At 43.9% G+C, this 21,324-nt stretch overlaps 1 protein-coding gene across 1 annotated transcript in view; it reads left to right on the top strand.

Annotated features, from left to right (window-relative positions):
• The window catches only part of TBC1D5 (TBC1 domain family member 5), a 510,822-nt gene that overhangs the window by 182,685 nt on the left and 306,813 nt on the right, over positions 1 to 21,324 (top strand). Inside the window, exons 7-9 of the mRNA XM_068238274.1 lie at positions 138 to 205; positions 4,644 to 4,746; positions 20,705 to 20,793. Of these exons, the coding sequence (XP_068094375.1) occupies positions 138 to 205; positions 4,644 to 4,746; positions 20,705 to 20,793 (260 nt within the window). The remainder of the gene's footprint in view (positions 1 to 137; positions 206 to 4,643; positions 4,747 to 20,704; positions 20,794 to 21,324) is intronic.

Below are 21,324 nucleotides of genomic sequence, written 5' to 3'. Positions count from 1 at the left end.
CAGCAAACTAGCGGCTGATAAATGAATCTCCCATTAGCTAGTTGATCAGCAGTTCCCAAGGAACTCTAAGCTCAGCACTAGACACAGGAATGAACCTCTGATTTAGTATTTTTAACTAACTAAATGTGTATTTTCAGAGCCTGTGGAATAAATTTTTTCAAGATAAAGAACTCATAGCAATGGTAGAACAAGATGTCAAAAGAACGTAAGTAAAAAAATGTAAATTAACTAGATGGTGTTGTTTCTGAAGAAATCACATGATGTTGGCTTTGTGTCTAATTGGCTGTATGTAGCTCCGACCACCTTGCCATATTTTAGCCCCATTGTCGTCCAGTGTGCCAAGTTTGGGAATTCTGGCTTTAATACTGTGAGAATTACAGTGTTTTACATTTTCTCATTAAAGTCATTAGGGAAAATCTGATTGGTTGTTTGTGGCTCCGCCCACTTCCCCTAAAATGTGACAGAATTTTTCAGCTTCACCCCATGACAAAGGGATCCAAGTTTGTAGAGTCTAACTTTAAAGCTGTACGAGTGGCAAAAGTTTAAAAATTTCCAATGAAAGTCTACATGGGGCTCTCCTCCTCCTCCTAAAGCTCTGGGAGGAGTAGTGTATAGAAAATTGCAAAAATTTCATTGGCTGTTAGTAGCTCCACCCACTTCAGGGTTCCCCCCAAAATACATATTTTTATTGGGGTGCCACCAACAATATGTGGTCCAAGTTTGGGGAGGGTGGCTTCAATACTGCACAAGCGGCAGTGATTTGATTTTTTTTCCCTGTCAAAGTCAATGGCAAAAAAAAAAGGTTCTTTGGTGGTCCACCACACGGGTGTGGTGAGTGGGATCGCTTATTAAAGCACAAGCAACATACTTTGCTATAAGACGAATACGTGTGGAAAGTTTGATACTTGTATCCCTAAAACTGTAGGAGGAGTGTATATAACTGGGGGCGCTAATAATAACTAGATGGTATTGTTTCTGAAGAAACCACATGATGTTGGCTTTGTGTCTGATTTGCCTGCATGTGGCCCCGCCCACTTTGCACAATTTTCATCCCGGTCACCCAGTGAGCCAAATTTGGAAATTCTGGCTTTATTACTGTGACAATTACAGCTGTTTACATTTCCTCATTGAAGTCAATAGGGAAAATCTGATTTATTTGTGGCCCCATCTACTTTTTTGGGTCCCCAAAATCGCACAGACTTTTACAGCTTTTTCCCATGACTAAAGGACCCAAGTTTAGTGAGTCTAATTTCAAAGCTGTATGAGTGGCAAAAGTTTAAAATTTTCCAATGAAAGAAAAATTGGGTCTTCGAGGTGCTGCCACAGGAGCACAGGAGCACAGAGGGGGGTGGGATTGCTTAACAAAGCACAAGCAACCTATTCGGGTCGGGTATATGCCAAACAAATGTGCAAGGTTTCATAATTGTACTCCTAAAACTCAGGGAGGAGTAGCGCATAGAAAATCGCTACATTTTTATTGGCCACTGGTAGCATATGCATATTTTTATTCGGGGTGACACCAACAATAAGTGGTCCGAGTATGGCCTGTGTAGCTTCAAAATTGTACGAGTGAAGCGATTTGAACAATACAAAAAAAAGGGTCTTCGGTGGTCCGCCGCAGGGGCACAGTGGTTGGGATCGCTTATAAAAGCACAAGCAACATACTTTGCTATAAGACGAATAAATGTGGAAAGTTTGGCGTTTGTACCCCTAAAACTGTAGGAGGAGGAGCGTATAGTAAAGGGGGGAGGGCGCCAATAATAATAATAAGAAGAAGAGGAAGAACGAGCTGAACTTGTAGAACTATATGTTGGCTTCTTCAAAGCCAACATAATAATAAGAAGAAGAAGATTAAGCTGAACTTGTAGAACAATATGTTGGCTTCTTCAAAGCCAACATAATTATATACAGTACAGACCAAAAGTTTGGACACACCTTCTCATTCAAAGAGTTTGCTTTATTTTCATGACCATGAGCGCTGTAGATTCACACTGAAGGCATCCAAACTATGAATTAACACATGTGGAAGTATAGTACATAACTAAAAAGTGTGAAACAACTGAAAATACTGTATGTCATATTCTAGGTTCTTCAAAGTAGCCACCTTTTGCTTTGATTACTGCTTTGCACACTCTTGGCATTCTCTTGATGAGCTTCAAGAGGTAGTCACCTGAAATGGTCTTCCAACAGTCTTGAAGGAGTTCCCAGAGATGCTTAGCACTTGTTGGCCCTTTTGCCTTCACTCTGCGGTCCAGCTCACCCTAAACCATCTCGATTGAGTTCAGGTCTGGCGACTGATGAATGCCAGGTCATCTGGCGCAGTACCCCATCACTCTCCTTCCTGGTCAAATAACCCTTACACAGCCTGGAGGTGTGTTTGGGGTCATTGGTCCTGTTAAAAAATAAATGATGGTCCAACTAAACGCAAAGTGGATAGAATAGCATGCCGCTGCAAGATGCTGTGGTATCCATGCTGGTTCAGTATGCCTTCAATTTTGAATAAATCCCCAACAGTGTCAACAGCAAAGCACCCCCACAGCATCACACCTCCTCCTCCATGCTTCACGGTGGGAACCAGGCATGTAGACACCTTATACAGAGTACTGTATATGGTCTCCAACAGAGTACTGTTATACAGAGTACTGTATAACATTAATAATGAAACCTCCTACGGTAATTATTTAGAAACTCCATTTATTTGAAGGTTTTCATTTATCCAGGCCATGGTATTTCCAATGAAACTATAATGTAGCCTTAGTTAGTGGTGTATACTCTTAAATAGGTGAGAAAACTATTAGAAAAATTGTGAACGCTTTTGGTGAGATTTTATTGAAGACCAAAAGACAACTGCTTAATGACACAGACCCATTTTACCATTGAGGCACTTAACTTCCTTAGCGTTAAAGTAGACCCAAATTAAAAATACAAGATTTCAGAAATAAAATCTATTTTATAAATTATAATGATAAATGGCAGCCTTTTTTCAGCTGCATAATGACAAATATAAAATATTTTACATTTATTGGAGGAACCCCTCCCTTCCTTTCAAATTGCCGGGACAGAATCCGGGAAAAAACTGATGGAGTAGGTGGTGTCCGGCAAAGGAGGAATTGCTAATGGCTGCCACCTGTATAACCCTAGTTGTGAAAAGAGAAGGCTGAAAAGCATGCAATGAAATGCTCATAGGCTTGAAGGAGTGTTTATTTATCTGTGTATGTGTCAGAGTGGTGCAACTAAATATTTTGAATTAAAAAAATGTTTGGTTTGGGTCCGCTTTAAGGACAAGCCTGATTCGCCCTTCAAAAAAAAAAAAATGCTGGAAATGGTAAGGACAAGTCATGCTCATCCCGTGGCGTCGCTGGCATGTGGGATCCCTTACCGGCACCTCACGTCTTCCCTGCAAGTGTGTTCCTGTCTTCTTCTCTGTGATCCCCGGAGGAGATTTCCTCTTCTTCCTCCTTTTTCACTTCCTGTCCTTTGGAGATCACACCCAGTCCGTCCCTCTAATGATGCTGCGTGTGCCCCCTGGTGTCGGATGCATGCAGCGGCATCACATCAGGGGCCCAATTCAAAACGTTTGTATTGGATTTAATACAAACATCTGTATTGGATCCAGTATAAAAAAATCCAAGTTTGGAAAAAAAAGCTATGGGCAGCACTACTTCGTATAGCAACAAATAATAAAGTAAAAAATAAGAATATTTTTAAAATAAAATTAAAAAAAAAAAAAATTGTGGATGGCTTGCAAGACCATAACTTGCAAGTGGTCTGCAAAATGCATACATTATAAAGAAACACTTAAATAAATTGTACAGGTTTTGGTACAAAAATTGTGCAGAAATTAAATGCCGGGAAGGTTAAAGAGCAACTTTAACCCCCGATTGAACTTCATTCCAATTAGTAGCCAATACCTCTTTCCCAAGAGAAATCTTTACCTTTTGCGTAATAGTTCACTAGGGATGTCTGTGTGGCTGATATTGAGGTGAAACTCCTCCAACAGTGTGATGTTTTGTCCTAGGCTATGACAGTGATCCTGGTTGCATTGTGGGAGATGATGTGCTGTTGCCAAGCAATCAGTACCACCTCCTTCAAGCCTAATACATTGGTAGCGGACAGGTTTATAGATCAGGGAATTTTGTGGTGTTCAGTTTTTTTTCTGATCAATAATGCAGTGTACATTATTTTCTGATTGTAGCATGATTTTAAAACAATTACCTATCATCCCCATTTATATCAAAGGCAATTATTTTTTGTTTGCAGAAGGGTAATGTACAGTACATAGTAAAGCTGAGGAGTGCAAAGGGGATGGTACAAATGGAGAGGGGGGAGGGAACATCATAGAAGCACTGCACTCATGGATCCCCTCACACTGCAGCTGGTTTACTATCAGCATAGGTTTGCAGTAACCTATTTTACTGTTTTTTTTCATCAGTAAGATCAGAAAACATAAGTATAAATAAAATAAAAGGTAAACAAGTATGATCATGCAATCCACTTTATGACCTCAATGACTTTTACACCTATACACATTTTTGTTTTTCAATTTAAAATTGGATTGTTCTTGAATTCCAGTTTATACTGACTCCCATAAATCAAGTGACTTATTACTGGTAATCAATCCTATTTGAAAACGCATCTTTCAGGTTTCCAGAAATGCAGTTCTTCCAGCAAGAGAACGTGAGGAGTATCCTTACTGATGTACTTTTCTGCTACGCCAGAGAAAATGAACATTTGCTTTATAAGCAGGTAGGAGAAGTATTCTGACATTACAATTCAGGCTTGTTTAACACGTCTCTATAGTAAATGGGGGACCGATCTACTAAAACTTGAAGTAACGGGAAATATCAGCAAGTAACCTGCCTGAGATGTATTCCTCCCAGTCTTAACCTTATCTTATTTATGGGAAAAAAGACTCCCTTTCAGTTTTGCGACTGTAAATTCTAGATTATAGTGGGCAATTTTCAACTGATATGTATTTTCCTGAACCTACAGAATTCTGTTTAATAGCCATTAGCATTACTTCAGGTCAGTGCTGGCATGTGTATGCATTAATATTGATTTTCCTAGGCATCATTTTTTTTCCCCTTAAAGTGAGTTTATATTTCTGAAACTTAAATTCTTAGTTAAAGTGTACCAGAGATCAACACCTGTAAAGAGTCAATACTTACCCAGGGCCTACTCCAGCCCCATAAGCACACGTGCGAGTCCCACGCCATCCTCCCACAGTCGGTCAGCCCCGGTATCAAGCTCAGTTGGGTCCAGTCTGGGTCTTTAGCCTCATCTACACGCGTAGATGAGACGGCGATGTGGCTTATCAATCGAGCCACTGATGCGGCTCGATTGATAAGATCCGTTAGGACGGATCTCCGCACCGCCGATTCCCTGCTCGCTCCCCACGAGGGGACAATGGCAGGGAATCGAGCGGAAGATAAGCGGCACGAGCGGGGAATCGAATCCGGCGCACGCGCGGCGAGCGGGGACGCGGAAGAAGCGATCCGGAGGCTAATCGAGCCGCCGAATCGGATCCTCATCTACTCGTGTAGATGAGGCTTAAAGAGAACCCGAGGTGTGTTTAAAGAATGTTATCTGCATACAGAGGCTGGATCTGCCTATACACCCCAGCCTCTGTTGCTATCCCAAACCCCCCTAAGGTCCCCCTGCACTCTGCAATTCCTCATAAATCACAGCCGTGCTGTGAGGCTGTGTTTACATCTGTAGTGTCAGTCTCAGCTGCTCCCCCGCCTCCTGCATAGCTCCGGTCCCTGCCCCTGTCCCTTCCCTCCAATCAGCAGGAAGGGAAGGGATGCAGGCGGGGACTGGAGTTCTGCAGGAGGCGGGAAGAGCAGCAGACTGACACTATAGAGATAAACACAGCCAGCTCTGACAAGCTGTGTCAGCAGCATGGCTGTGATTTATGAGGGATTGCAGAGTGCAGGGGGACCTTAGGGGGGTTTGGAATAGCAACAGAGGCTGGACTGTATAGGGAGATCCAGCCTCTGTATGCAGATAATATTCTTCAAACCCACCTCGGGTTCTCTCTAAAGCACATGCTTTAGCACATCTTTAGATGTGTTGAACTCTGGTTTACTTTAAAGAAAAGAGCATTTGAAAACATTCCCACACGTTCTCTGTGTGTAAAAAAATGTTTTTATTTTCACTGCAGATAGCAAGAGAAGTAAATGCAATAATTGCCAGCTGAAGCTCTCTGAGGAGTTTCTTCACTCTGCCCCCTTCAGGATGACCTGAGATAAGCATGCTTCTCCTGCTCTCTGTTTTTACACACGATAATGTGTAGAAATGCTTTCAAACGCTATTCTATATTACTAGGAGTAGTTACTAAAAGTTTAGTTTTGGGAGTATAATCCAACTTTAAATTGGACCTGAACTTTTGCATAGGACTCAAGGAAAACAAAGAGAAATGCACCCTGTGTGTTTTGAGAGAGAAGAGCCTGTCAAACTCCCCCTTCATCTGTAAGTTGTCACAAGTGTAATTTTATCTCTCAACACAGAAAATTGGCAGCCATTTGTAATCACAAGATGTTAACCCTTTGTCTGCTTCCGTGAAAGCAGACAAAGCCTACTATGCCGTTGCTTATCTTTTAGAGCAGAGAAGAAGTTCTGAGTTCAGGTGCGCTTTAAAGGCAATTATAATCAATATTTTCCCTCCGGTCTAAAAGTTTGGCCACACCAGAATAATGATTAGTGACAAATCGGTTTTTCATTGAAAGTTACTGAAAGGGTTAATAAACTGTTTTTCATTTTCTTCTGAAGCTCATCAGTTTTGTGTTTTTGAACACCAGTTGCAGTTGATAATACTGAACATACACACATAGCAGGCAGAGTTTCTTTTTTTCTGTGAGTTTGGTGAGGAAAAGTTTGTATGATGTGCTTATACAGAGCTGATGATATACTGTACATATAATTTCAGCTCCTAGCAATCCTGTTCTGTGAGCAGAGGGGGCTTGTAATATTTACACAGATGACAATACTTGTGAACAAAGCAAGAGGCATAATTGTATGGGCAATACATTTTAGGGGAAAAAAAAGTTCGTATTGTATGTTACACTAGACTGTAAAGCTGCGTAAACATGTACCATGATTCTTGGCAGAGGCAGCTGGTGGGGCAACCCCCCTCGATGCGCCGGTGGTCAATCCATCGCAGCCGATTAACTTGGCTGAGAGCATTCCATAGCTACATAATGCATCACTAGCTGTAGGCTAGCAATGCGTATGTACAGAACTCTGCCCAAACGGTCACCCCAGAGATTGATTTTCAATACCTGCCAGATGACATTCATTGTACGTGTGTACCCAGCTTAATCATGCTGTGAGTTTTGCCCTTGCTGAAATGTTCACATCCTTAGTTAATATTCTTTTCTTCTCAAACACTGCCTGATCTGTGTATTCTCTAAGCCTTTGTAAACGACAACAATTGCATTATATATCTTAACAGTTAACTTATTTTAATCATGAAAACATGACAGATAACTTTGGTAAGCTAAATATGAGAGAAGCACTCCATAGTGTAAAACATATTTTATTCAGCAAACATGCACAATTAAAAGTTGCACTTACTGGAAATAAAATCTTAATGAGCCTGTAGTTTTTGGGCAAGAGCCCTCTTGTTGCTACCTCGTGGGCAGGGCCGTGCAGAGGGTCCTTAAGTGGGGGGTGCTCAAATTTAAAAAAGGGGCCTGGCAATGCCTTCCCTCGCATGCCCCCCGCTCCTCAGTTCTGGCTAGGGGGGTATTGATTGTCATGCTGCTGAATGCAGATGATGGGTGCCATGTGGGTTCTGGGTGTAAGTACTAAGTGTCATGTGGGTTCTAGCTATGGTTGGGTATCGAGTGTCATGCGGGTGTTGATTGCATGAACTTAGTGCCATGTAAGATCTGGGTGCATGTACTGGATGTCATGTGGGTGCTGGGTGCAGGTACCGGGTGTGACATGGGTGTGAATACTTGGTGCCATGCCTGTACTGGGTGCTGGCTATGGGTGGGCTTTGGGCATCACATGAGTTTTGAATGCAGGTACTTTGGGTGCGGTTACGGGTTAAGTGGATACTTGGTGCAGATAGTGGGTGCCATGTGGAAGCTGTGTGCAGGTGTGAGTACTGGGTGCAATTTTAGGCCTGGGTGCAGATACTTGGTGTCATGTGAGTGTGAGTACTGGGTGCCAGCTATGAGGGGAAGGGGTGGCTGATGGGAAAAGTAGAGGTCAGTGTGGGTGCTGCAAAGGATCCTCAAGGGTGTGGTGCTCAAATTTGAAATCGATAAATCGTGCTAAATTGTGTATGTAATACCCCCTCTCCATAAAGCATAAGGCAGTCTTATCCCCCCCCCCCCCACACACACACACACACACACACACCTTTATAGCAGTATCAGGCAGACTGTGTGTCTCCTTCCAACTCTTTTGGTGCTACCACACTCAAATCAGCAGTGATAGGTGCCCACTGTTAGTGGGTTAGAGTGGACACAGTGGAGCCCACTGTAGAGGCACAAACTCCCCTTTCATTACTGGGACCTCTGTTCCTCTTGATCAGCACCCAAGCCTCTTTTCAGGCAAAGAAGTGGTTACCAATTTGCAGTGGTTGCTAATCATTAGTAGATGCAAAACTGCAGTAAGTGCCAAGGTGCAGTGGGTGCCCAGATGCAGTGGATGGTAAGACGCAAAGGTTCACTTTGTGGTAAGTTGCAGTGGGTGCCGAGATGCCAACGTAAAGTCTGTGTCAAGCTGCTTTGGGTACCAAGGTCCAGTTAGTATTGGGTGTTTATTTGCAGTGGGTGCTATGCAGTATTGGGTGCTGAATGAGTAGCAGATGGTGATAATGGGTGCCATGTAAGTACTAATTGGTACAGGGAGCCATGTGAGTGTTGGACATGAGTGAGTAGGGAGTGCCATGTGTGGTCTGGATGTGTGCCATGGGAGAGTACTGTGTCTCATATGGGTTTGGACCAAGGATGGGTACTGGGTGCTATTTGGGTGCTGGCCATGGACGGGTACTAGGTGAATATAATGACTTTGGAACTTGGTGATGTGTGAGTACTGTGCCATGTGGGTGTTGATTATGGGGGTATGTGGGTCTTAGGTGCAAATACTGAGTGCCAAGTGGGTACTGGGAGTGAGTTCATGGTGACATATGGGTGATGGGTGCTGGCTAGTGGGATATTTGTTGTCATGTGGGTGCTAAAGGCAGATGCTGGGTGCCATGTGGGTTCTGGGTGCTAGCACAGGGTGTCATGTGGATTCTGGCTGCATGGGTGTGTATCAACCATCATGTAGGTGTTGATTGCAGGTACTCAGTCCCTTTTGAGTTCTGGGTGCAAGTACTGGATGTCATATGTGACTGCTTGGTGTGGGTGCTGGGCACCAAGTGGAGGCTTAGTGCAACTGGAACTACTGCAGATGAAACATGTTGGTGTTGGGTGCAGGTACTGGGTATCACATAGGTGCAAATACTTGGTGCCATGCCTGCACTGGGTTCTAGCTCTGGGTTGGTGTTGTGTGTCACGTGGGTTCTGAGTGCAGGTACATCGGGTGCTAGTACTGGTTATGTAAGTGGGGAGGTCGAGGTCAGTGTGGTTGATGTGGGAAGGGTAGGTCACTGTGGGTGCTGGGGGGAGAAGGAACTGTGGGTGCTGTGGAAAGTAGAGGTCAGTATGGGTGGAAAGGGAGGTCACTGTGGGTCCTTTGGGGGAGATCACTGTACGTCTCGGGAGGTAGAGGTCATTGTGTGTGCAGGGGGTGGGAGGTCACTATGGGTGCTGCTATGAATGGCATAGTTGCTGCTAAAGGAGGTAGAGGTCAGTGTGCGTGCTGGGGGAAGGGTAGGCCACTGTGGGTGCTGGGAGAAGTCAGTGTGGTTACTGGAGGAGGGAGTGGATGCTGGGTGTTGGGAGAAGACACTGTGGTGCGCTGGTAATGGGAGAGGTCACTATAGATGCTGCTTTTGGGATGGGAGGTCCCTGTGGGTGCTGCAGGGGACAGGAGGGTAGCCACTGGGGAGGGAAAAATCACTGTGGGTGCTGGGGGAGGGATAGGTCAGTGTGGGTGCTGGGGTAGGCAGGATCACTACTAGAGCTGGGGAGGGAGAGGTCACTGTGGGTGCTAGGTGGAGGGAGAGGTCACTATGGGTGCTGGGGGAGGGAGAGGTCACTATGGGTCCTAGGTGGAGGGAGAGATAACTGTGGGTGCTAGGTGGAGGGAGAGGTCACTGTGGGTGCTGGGTAAGAGAGAGGTCACTGTGGGTGCTGGGTGGAGGGAGAGGTCTCTGTGGGTGCTAGGTGGAGGGAGAGGTCACTGTGGGTGCTAGGTGGAGGGAGAGGTCACTGTGGGTGCTGGGGGAGGGAGAGGTCACTGTGGGTACTGGGTAGGGAGAGGTCAGTATGGGTCCTAGGTGGAGGGAGAGGTCACTGTGAGTGCTAGGGGAGAGGCAGTGGTCACTGGGTACTAGGTGGAGGGAGAGGTCACTATGGGTGCTGGGGGAGGTAGATGTCAGTATGGGTCTTAGGTGGAGGGAGAGGTCAGTATGCCACACTAGGATTCCTGTCTGGGCCTCTTCACTTGAAAGTGTCCCAGGGGGTGGAGCTTCCCATGGGTGGGGCTTATCGCAATCGGGGCAGAGCTTAGTTTGCACAGCGAAAGGGGCCTTTTTTGAAAATTTTTAAAAGGGGGGTGCCTGGGCACCCATAGCACCCCCCTGTGCACATGCCTGCTCGTGGGTGCCGCCTGTCAAACTGCTGGGACCTGAAGTGATCTGTGTCCTGATGGAGGTGGACTCAGGTGGCTTTCCTGTCTGGTCTCCGTGTTCTGGTGGCGTCACAATGCGTTTCTGTGAATCCTCACCTTCATCAGCACCTTCTATTTGTCTTTTCTAAAGCAAACTTCACAGCTGGGGTATAAAGGAGCAGCTAACAGTGTTTAACCTGCCACTCCCATAACTTTGGTGTCCAGAAGCGCAAGATTTCACTTCTTTGTTTCTAATTTTTGGAAAGCCCCAGAGTCCAATCACTTCCACTGAGACTGCGTTAAAGTAAATCTGAAGCGAATGTATAAAAAATGAAAAGAAAAACATACTTATCTAAGTAAAGGAAGGGCCCTGGGTCATAATGAACCTTCCCATTCCTCTCACGGTCCCCAAGTTCCAGCGCTGGATCCCTGGTTCAAATCTTTTGCCGCAGGAGACTTCAAAAGTCTTCAGGAGTCTGAGTGCTCCTGAAGACAGGGTCTCCACCTGGATTTGTGCAATTATAGCAGAATATTTATTGTGCCATAGCAGCTAGAAACACAACGTTTTGGCCGAAGGCCTTTATCAAGTGAAAGTAACGTTGTGTTTCTAGCTGCTATGGCACAATAAATATTCTACTATAATTGCACAAATCCAGGTGGAGACCCGGTCTTTCTTTCACTTTGCTGAGCTTCCTATGCACCTTGTTGGATCCAGGTGCTCACTGGTTGACTCCCTGGTGCTAATTTTATAGTTCTGCAGTAGAGCTATTGGACTCTTTTTCTGTTGTGGATTGCTCCTGAAGACAGGCAGCTCCGTACTGCACATGCACACAAGACAGCATGCTCATGGAGTGCTCCGTCTTCGAGAGCCCTCGGGCTCCTGAAGACTTCCGAAGCCTCGGGTAGCGTCAGAGAGCAGTCCCAGACTGATCGGTCGGAGACTGCGCAGAAACGGGACCAGGAGCGGAACAGGCAGGCTCTATAGGACCCAGAGCATTCCCTCTCCCTAGGTGAGAATTTGTGTTGTATGTATATGTATATATGTATATATATATATATATATATATATATATATATATATATATATATATATATATACAGTGGTGTGAAAAACTATTTTCCCCCTTCCTGATTTCTTATTCTTTTGCATGTTTGTCACACTTACATTTTTCTGCTCATTAAAAACGTTAAGTATTAGTCAAAGATAACATAATTGAACACAAAATGCAGTTTTAAATAATGGTTTTTATTATTTAGTGAGAAAAAAACCTCAAAACCTACATGGCCCTGTGTGAAAAAGAAATTGCCCCCTGAACCTAATAACTGGTTGGGCCACCCTTAGCAGCAATAACTGCAATCAGTTTGCGATAACTTGCAACGAGTCTTTTACAGCGCTCTGGAGGAATTTTGGCCCACTTATCTTTGCAGAATTGTTGTAATTCATCCTTATTTGAGGGTTTTCTAGCATGAACCGCCTTTTTAAGGTCATGCCACAACATCTCAATAGGATTCAGGTCGGGATTTTGACTAGGCCACTCCAAAATCTTCATTTTGTTTTTCTTCAGCCATTCAGAGGTGTATTTACTGGTGTGTTTTGGGTCATTGTCCTGCTTCAGCACACAAGATCGCTTCAGCTTGAGTTGACGAACAGATGGCCGGACATTCTCCTTCAGGATTTTTTGGTAGACAGTAGAATTCATGGTTCCATCTATCACAGCAAGCCTTCCAGGTCCTGGAGCAGCAAAACAACCCTAGACCATCACACTACCACCACCATATTTTACTGTTGGTATGAAGTTCTTTTGCTGAAATGCTGTGTTATTTCTACTCCAGATGTAACGGGACACGCACCTTCCAAAAAGTTCAACTTTTGTCTCGTCGGTCCACAAGGTATTTTCCCAAAAGTCTTGGCAATCATTGAGATTTTTTTTAGCAAAATTGAGACGAGCCTTAATGTTCTTTTTGCTTAAAAGTGATTTGTGCCTTGGATATCTGCCATGCAGGCTGTTTTTGCCCAGTCTCTTTCTTATGGTGGAGTCGTGAACACTGACCTTAATTGAGGCAAGTGAGGCCTGCAGTTCTTTAGATGATGTCCTGGGGTCTTTTGTGGCCTCTCGGATGAGTTTTCTCTGCGCTCTTGGGGTAATTTTGGTCGGCCGGCCACTCCTGGGAAGGTTCATCACTGTTCCATGTTTTTGCCATTTGTGGATAATGGCTCTCACTGTGGTTCGCTGGAGTCCCAAAGCGTTAGAAATGGCTTTATAACCTTTACGAGACTGATAGATCTCAAGTACAGTACTTTTGTTCTCATTTGTTCCTTAATTTCTTTTGTCTTGGCATGATGTCTAGCTTTTGAGGTGCTTTTGTTCTACTTCTCTGTGTCAGATAGCTCCTATTTAAGTGATTTATTGATTGAAACAGATGTGGCAGTAATCAGGCCTGGGGGTGACTACAGAAATTGAACTCAGGTGTGATAAACCACAGTTAAGTTATTTTTTAACAAGGGGGGCAATCACTTTTTCACACAGGGCCATGTAGATTTGGAGTTTTTTTTCCTTACAAAATAATAAAAATCATCATTTAAAACTGCATTTTGTGTTCAATTATGTTATCTTTGACTAATAGTTAACGGTTTTTGATGAGCAGAAACATTTAAGTGTGACAAACATGCAAAAGAATAAGAAATCAGGAAGGGGGCAAATAGTTTTTCACACCACGTATATATATATATATATATATATATATATATATATATATATACACACACACAAAATCTTCTCAAAAAAATAGCATATAGTGATAAAGTTCATTATTTTCTGTAATGTACTGATAAACATTAGACTTTCTTATATTTTAGATTCATTACACACAAGCCTTTTATTGTTTTAATATTGATGATTTTGGCATACAGCTCATGAAAACCCAAAATTCCTATCAAAAAAGTTAGCATATTTCATCCGAACAATAAAAGAAAAGTGTTTTTAAAACAAAAAAAGTCAACCCTCAAATAATTATGTTCAGTTATGCACTCAATACTTGGTCGGGAATCCTTTTGCAGAAATGACTGCTTCAATGCGGCGTGGCATGGAGGCAATCAGCCTGTGGCACTGCTCAGGTGTTATGGAGGCCCAGGATGCTTCGATAGCGGCCTTAAAGAGGAACTGTAACGACAAAACGGCCCCTGGGGGGTACTCACCTCGGGTGGGGGAAGCCTCAGGATCCTAATGAGGCTTCCCACGCCGTCCTGCGTCCCTCGGGGGTCTCGCTGTAGCCCTCCGTGCAGCGGTGACGCAATATTTACCTTTCTGGCTCCTGCGCAGGCGCTCTGATGCCTCTCGGCGCCGAAGTAGGCGGAAATACCCGATCGCCGTCGGGTCTGCTCTACTGCGCAGGCGCAAGTTTCCGGCGCCTGCGCAGTAGAGCGGACCCGACGGAGATCGGGTATTTCCGTCTATTTCCGTGCCGAAAGTCGCCACAGCGCCCCCGCTGGAGCCAGCAAAGGTAAATATTGAACTGACAGTCGGCACAGTCGCCGGCTGTTCGGAGGGCTGCGGCGAGACCCCCGTGGGACAAAGGACGGCGTGGGAAGCCTCATTAGGATCCGGAGGCTTCCCCCACCCGAGGTGAGTACCCCCCAGGGGAGGTTTTTGTTGTTACAGAGTCTCTTTAAGCTCATCCAGAGTGTCGGGTCTTGCGTCTCTCAACTTTCTCTTCACAATATCCCACAGATTCTCTATGGGGTTCAGGTTACGAGAGTTGTCAGGCCAATTGAGCACAGTAATACCATGGTCAGTAAACCATTTACCAGTGGTTTTGGCACTGTGAGCAGGTGCCAGGTCGTGCTGAAAAATTAAATCTTCATCTCCACAAAGCTTTTTCAGCAGATGGAAGCATGAAGTGCTTCAAAATCTCCTGATAGCTAGCTGCATTGACCCTGCCCTTGATAAAACACAGTGGACCAACACCAGCAGCTGACATGGCACCCCACACCATCACTGACTGTGGGTACTTGACCCTGGACTTTAGGCATTTTGGCATTTCCCTCTCCCCAGTCTTCCTCCAGACTCTGGCACCTTGATTTCCGAATGACATGCAAAAGTTGCTTTCATCCGAAAAAAGTACTTTGGACCACTGAGCAACAGTCCAGTGCTGCTTCTCTGTAGCCCAGGTCAGGTGCTTCTGCCGCTGTTTCTGGTTCAAAAGTGGGTTCATGCTTCCATCTGCTGAAAAGCTTTATGGAGATGAAGATTTTATTTTTCAGCACGACCTGGCACCTGCTCACAGTGCCAAACCCACTGGCAAATGGTTTACTGACCATGGTATTACTGTGCTCAATTGGCCTGCCAACTCTCCTGACCTGAACCCCATAGAGAATCTGTGGGATATTGTGAAGAGAAAGTTGAAAGACGCAAGACCCAACACTCTGGATGAGCTTAAGGCCGCTATTGAAGCATCCTGGGCCTCCATAACACCTGAGCAGTGCCACAGGCTGATTGCCTCCATGCCACGCCGCATTGAAGCAGTCATTTCTGAAAAAGGATTCCCGACCAAGTATTGAGTGCATAACTGAACATAATTATTTGAAGGTTGACTTTTTTTGTTTTAAAACACTTTTCTTTTATTGGTCGGATGAAATATGCTAATTTTTTGAGATAGGAATTTTGGGTTTTCATGACCTGTATGCCAAAATCATCAATATTAAAACAATGAAAGGCTTGAACTACTTCAGTTGTGTGTATTTGAATCTAAAATATATGAAAGTCTAATGTTTATCAGTACATTACAGAAAATAATGAACTTTATCACAATATGCTAATTTTTTGAGAAGATCCTATATATATATATATATATATATATATATATATATATATATATATATATATATATATATATATATATATATATATTCACTTCAGACTTCCCTTAAGAAAAAGATTTTATTAAAAAAAAGACATGAGTTTTTGTTAGAAAACATTGCACGGAACTCTGTGTAAACAGCCATCAAAGTTTTGGAGAATCCTAGGGAGCCTGCTGCAAGAGCCTCATTTTCAAGTTAATTCCGTTTTTGTATTAGTTTTTCGACTGAGAACATTGGGAGAAGACACTAAAGAACTTTGCAAAATCAAATTACGTTAACTAAGCAATAAACAAGTTGGGAAATGCATATTTCCTAGCTATGTTAACTGAGATGCAAAAACGAATCGTTAAGCCAAATAAAAATTAATGGTGAGCATTTTTTTTTTATTTTCTATTTTTTTATTTTTTTATAAATTCACTTGGTTGTAATTATTCAACGGTGTCCATTCCCACAGCGTTAAGTGAATACACCCCAGGCACGTCAAGCATTGAAGTGGGGAACCGAGTATAATTTTAAACAAAGTCTGTCATTTACTGAACTAGAAAGTAATATTATTACTGGGTAAGAATTAAAACAGCTTAATTACCCCCTGCTTGGGTTTGATATCTCAAAGATGCCTTACAGAGAAATAACACCTTTCTGCATAAGGAATGAATATTTAAACTCGATAACATTTAAAAGAAGAGAAAAACTTAAAGTCTCCTCACAAGCTGTTAAAGCCATTATTTTGTAGTAGGTGACACCCCGTTTAACATAGACCATATTGTTAATAGTTATAGGGTTTTATTGAATTAATGAGACTCTTATCATGTAGTAGAGCGTCTTGCTGAGTTAATTGAAACTGCATAGATTACATAAATGGTATTAATGAACTTTGACTGCCTGATGCACCAGCTTTAATAAAGACTGCTTGGTGGGCTAAATGAACATAGGCATATAAAGAACAGGTTCAATTTTGCGAGCCTACGGGCTGTTGACAAAAAGAAAACTTTACCTCAGCCTTCTTTTTTCTTTTTTTTTCTTTCTCTTTTGTTTTTCTGTTGCAGCCTTAACTCCTAATGTTGTAGAAACAGGCACCTCTAGATGCTTGTTTCTCTTTCTTTTTAATATGCATGCTAATATGCTATTGCTGTGAAAATTAATATTGTTCCCACTAATGAGGTATAGGGATTTACCATAATTGAAAAAATAAAGTTTGCTACTTGATGGTAGTTGGTGATTGGACGAAGTACGGTATATGATTATATATTGTTTGCATCTAATTGTGGGTTTCACTGTTATGAATAAAAAACTTTATTGCATTGATAAATGTTATAACCTATGTAATTAACAAATTCATTGTTGCCAGCTGGGGCATAGTCCACTTGTAGGGGATGTAAATTATAATGAAAGCAGAGAAGCTAAGTGCTGTGGGGCTCTGCAGATTAAAAGGGTTAATTGACGGTTAGCTGTGGAGGCAAAGAGATGGCACAGCTTGAGGTAAATGCAATCGAGGCAAGAGGTCATTAAGTGCTGAGTAGGTGGACAAGAAGTGGATAAGTTAGGTCTTGACTTATGAGTGAGGCCTCTTTTCCATGGACAGTTGAACTGCTCGTTTGTCAAGCCGTTCAGCCGCTCAGCTGCCGGGCACAAGCACCAATTACATGCAGCTGAATGGCAGTGTTTAGTTACACAGTTAATGTAAAAACAGATGAAGGGTTAAATACTGAGTAGATATGGCTAGTTCGGCAGGTATTAGAAGGAAATGCTGTGTAGTCTTATGTGCTGCTGGAGAAAGGTTGTATAGTGGATAGGCATTCTGGAGTTAGAGATGGCCCGAATCGTTCGGTCGCCAACTTATTCGCGCAAACTTTGGTGGTTCGCGGTTCAACTATATGCGAGTTCGACCCGCCCCCTATACTACATCATTAGGGTCAACTTTGACCCTATACATCACAGTCAGCAGACACAGGGTAACCAATCAGGCTACACTCCCTCCTGGACCCCCCCCCCCCTTATAAAACGCAGGCAGCCTTTTCACTCACTCGTGTGGCTGCAGTAATTAGAGACGGGAGGGAACCTGGCTGCTGACATAGGGAAAGCTTAGTTGGGCTCTTGTGTTAGGCTTGTTAAGTTGCTTCTTCTTGCTGATACTTATTGCTAAAAAGCACTCCTCATCCTCAACAGCTCTTTTGAGAGCTAATGTTGTTCTTGTGATCTATTTTTTTTTGTGTGTGTGTGTCCCACAGACACTTGTGTTGCATATACAGCCCTGTCAGTCAGTCGCAGCTGCTGGACCTTGACCCCTTGGTAATTCTTACTGTGCCACTGCCAGGCCCAGCACATTCAGTGACTACCTGTGTGTGCGACAGCTGCATGTTTGTAATACCAATCACTGCATACCCACCTGTACAGTGCACCTACCTACCTACGTGAGTGCACACAGTGTTATATACCACCAGTCACTGCACCTGTTGACGGTACCTGTGTGTGTGACAGCTGCACATTCGTAATACCAATCACTGCATACCCAACTGTTCAGTGCACCTACCTACCTACGTGAGCGCACACAGTGTTATATACCACCAGTCACTGCACCTGTTCACGGTACCTGTGTGTGTGAGACAGCTGCAAATTTGTAATACTAGTCACTGCATAATTGTTCACAGTACCTGTGTGCTAGCAGCGGCCGCTATAATAATTTTTCTTGTGCGTGTACATGCCTGCCTAATTTTTCTGCTGCAACAACAAAACAAAAGGCATGTACATGTGTCAATTCCCCTTCATGATCGTTACCTTGGGGCTTATGTATCACAATGAAGCAATGACTGCCGGCTATATGAGTGTCTCGGGGGGAGGCTGGGCGGGGGGCACACCCAAGATAATAAGGTTGTTGCTTCATTGTGGACAGACCAAATTCGATCAGCTGGACAGTCACTGTTCTCCTATCACTGAGCTACCTCAGCCCGGCGACCATATAGGCTTGAAAACTGCCATGGCCTGCACTCTCTCCATGGTGCGCACCAGTCCAGCACGGCCATCACTACATAAACAGCTGTTTACAGTCACTGCATACCTTTCACTGCATCTGTGACTGCACATTGTATTATACCTGACAGTCAGTGCATACCTTTCACTTGAATGGATGGCAGACTTGCCCTCCATAACAGATTCTCGTTAAAGGATTTAAAGTTGATTTTTCTCATATACAGCAGGGCCTCAAAAGTCCTCCTGTATTGTTATTTTTCGTCACTACCTCCCTGAGTCGGGACTTGCAAGCCATGCTTGCTGCCTTCCTTGGATGTGTGGTAGTAGCCGTTCCTGCTCCTTTGCCCACAGCATGCCTGCTGCCTTCCCTGGATGTGTGGTGGTAAAAGTTTCTCAGGCTCCCACTCCAGACCGGAATCGAACCCTGATTACCTGGCCATTACCCGTGGTCACCATGGTACTGAGAAAGTAATATCGAAAGTTTATCAGTTACACAGTTGAATGAATGGCAGACTTGCCCTTCATAACAGATTCTCGTTAAAGAGAACCCGAGGTGGGTTTGAAGAATATTATCTGCATACAGAGGCTGGATCTGCCTATACAACCCAGCCTCTGTTGCTATCCCAAACCCTCCTAAGGTCCCCCTGCACTCTGCAATCCCTCATAAATCACAGCCACGCTGCTGACAAACAGCTTGTCAGAGCTGGCTGTGTTTATCTCTATAGTGTCAGTCTGCTGCTCTCCCCGCCTCCTGCAGAACTCCAGTCCCCGCCTGCATCCCTTCCCTCCCTGCTGATTGGAGGGAAGGGGCAGGGACCGGAGCTATGCAGGAGGCGGGGGAGCAGCTGAGACTGACACTACAGATGTAAACACAGCCTCACAGCACGGCTGTGATTTATGAGGGATTGCAGAGTGCAGGGGGACCTTAGTGGGGTTTGGGATAGCAATAGAGGCTGGGCTGTATAGGCAGATCCAGCCTCTGTATGCTGATAACATTCTTTAAACACACCTCGGGTTCTCTTTAAAGGTACTGAACAGAAAGCAGAACAACTATTTAAAAAATAAATGTAAGCTTTAACAATGGTAGAGAAAGAACCATCGAAAGTTGATAAGGCAGTCAGACATTACCTGACATCACTGAGTGAGGAAGAGCAATCTCGCCATGGTGCGCAGCAGTCCAGCACGGCCGTCACTACACAAACAGCTGTTTGCAGTGCATTACACAGTGAGTTTGGTCTGTCAGTGTGAAGCAGTACACTAATTACACTACCTGATTGATGTATACACATGCAAGATGTTTTAAAGCACTTTAGGCCTCCAATTTAGCATGCAATGTGATTTCTGCCCTTAAAACGCTGCTGTGCGGCAAATTCAGATTTTTCCCTGGGACTTTTGGCGTGTATCCCACTCCGCCATGCAAAAACTCAGATGTTAGGCCTCTTGAAACATCTTTTCCATCCCTTTTGTGGCCAGTATAAATGTTTCTAGTTTTTGAAGTTCGCCTCCCCATTGAGGTCTATTGCGGTTCGCGAAAGTTCGCACGAACCAAACTTTTTGCGGAGGTTCGCGTTCGAGGTTCTCAAACCGAAAATCTGAGGTTTAAGCCATCTCTATCTGGAGTAAGGGTTAAGAACTGGGTAAAAGTTTAAGCATAAGAATGGTTATATGCTTGGTGAGGTGCAGGGAGTGTATTGGATATGTGCAGGATGATGAGGGTATTTAGGCGTAAGTGGTCTATTGATTCCCTAGAGGTCCATTAGTATTTTGCTGCAGAAAGAAACCGTGCAATTGGGTAGTGCTTGTGCATCGGGGATTGCTAAGAATCTGGCATGCTGGCCATTTTACACACGCTGGTTTCTTTCAAAATTCTCAGCCAAGGCGGCCTTTACCGTCCACCACAGTTAAGTTCAAACCAGTGTGTGTACATAGCTTATCTAATTGGGAGGAAATGTGAGTCTCACATTTTGAAGTCTACAGGAGCACTAATTAGGACGTGAAAATCGAATCCTAAAATCACAAATGGTGAAAATCTCTCTGATGTATTAGGTACGCTAATACTTCCTGTTCACTAGGGTTTGTAAGGAAGCAGATTGTTCATTGGTTATCTTGATCCATATTCAGCTGATGGTTTTGTTTGTCTCTCTTTAGGGAATGCATGAACTGTTGGCACCTATATTGTTTATACTCCACTGTGATCACCAGGCCTTCATGCATGCAAGTGAAGCAGCGCAGCCTAGGTAAGAATACAGTCCATTCTACACTATAATTCATATTTATGGTAATATTATTCTGGTACTTATCCGTTAGCCGGGCGCATCCGGCAGGTGGCACTAATTACTATTCCCCCTCCAGGCCGACATGGATAGTAGGGAAAGATGTAACTCTGGTGGAGTTTTGTCGCCACCTAGAGGATGCGCCTGGCTAACGGATAAGTACCATTATTCTTCTCAAATCACAGACTGTAGTCAAAACTGGTTGTGACCCCATTACAAAGTGGACTTTAGACTTTTCTTATTAACAAGCAGGTGATAATCATTATATTAAGACAAAATGAAAAAGCAACTTGAGATAAGTGTCCAAACACAGCGTACGACACATGCAATAAGCCCAGTCCCAGCCTGATCTATAGTAAAAACATTAACGGGAACCTAAACTGACAAGGATATGGATTTTTCCTTTTAAAATAATACCAGTTGCCTGACTCTCCTGCTGATCCTGTGTCTCTAATACTTTTAGCCACAGCCCCTCAACAAGCATGCAGATCAGGT

This window comes from Hyperolius riggenbachi, chromosome 5 (assembly GCF_040937935.1).
Source record: "Hyperolius riggenbachi isolate aHypRig1 chromosome 5, aHypRig1.pri, whole genome shotgun sequence".
NCBI lineage: Eukaryota > Metazoa > Chordata > Amphibia > Anura > Hyperoliidae > Hyperolius > Hyperolius riggenbachi.
Note: the sequence above shows the minus strand (reverse complement) of the source record. Positions and strands in the feature narration are given on the sequence as shown.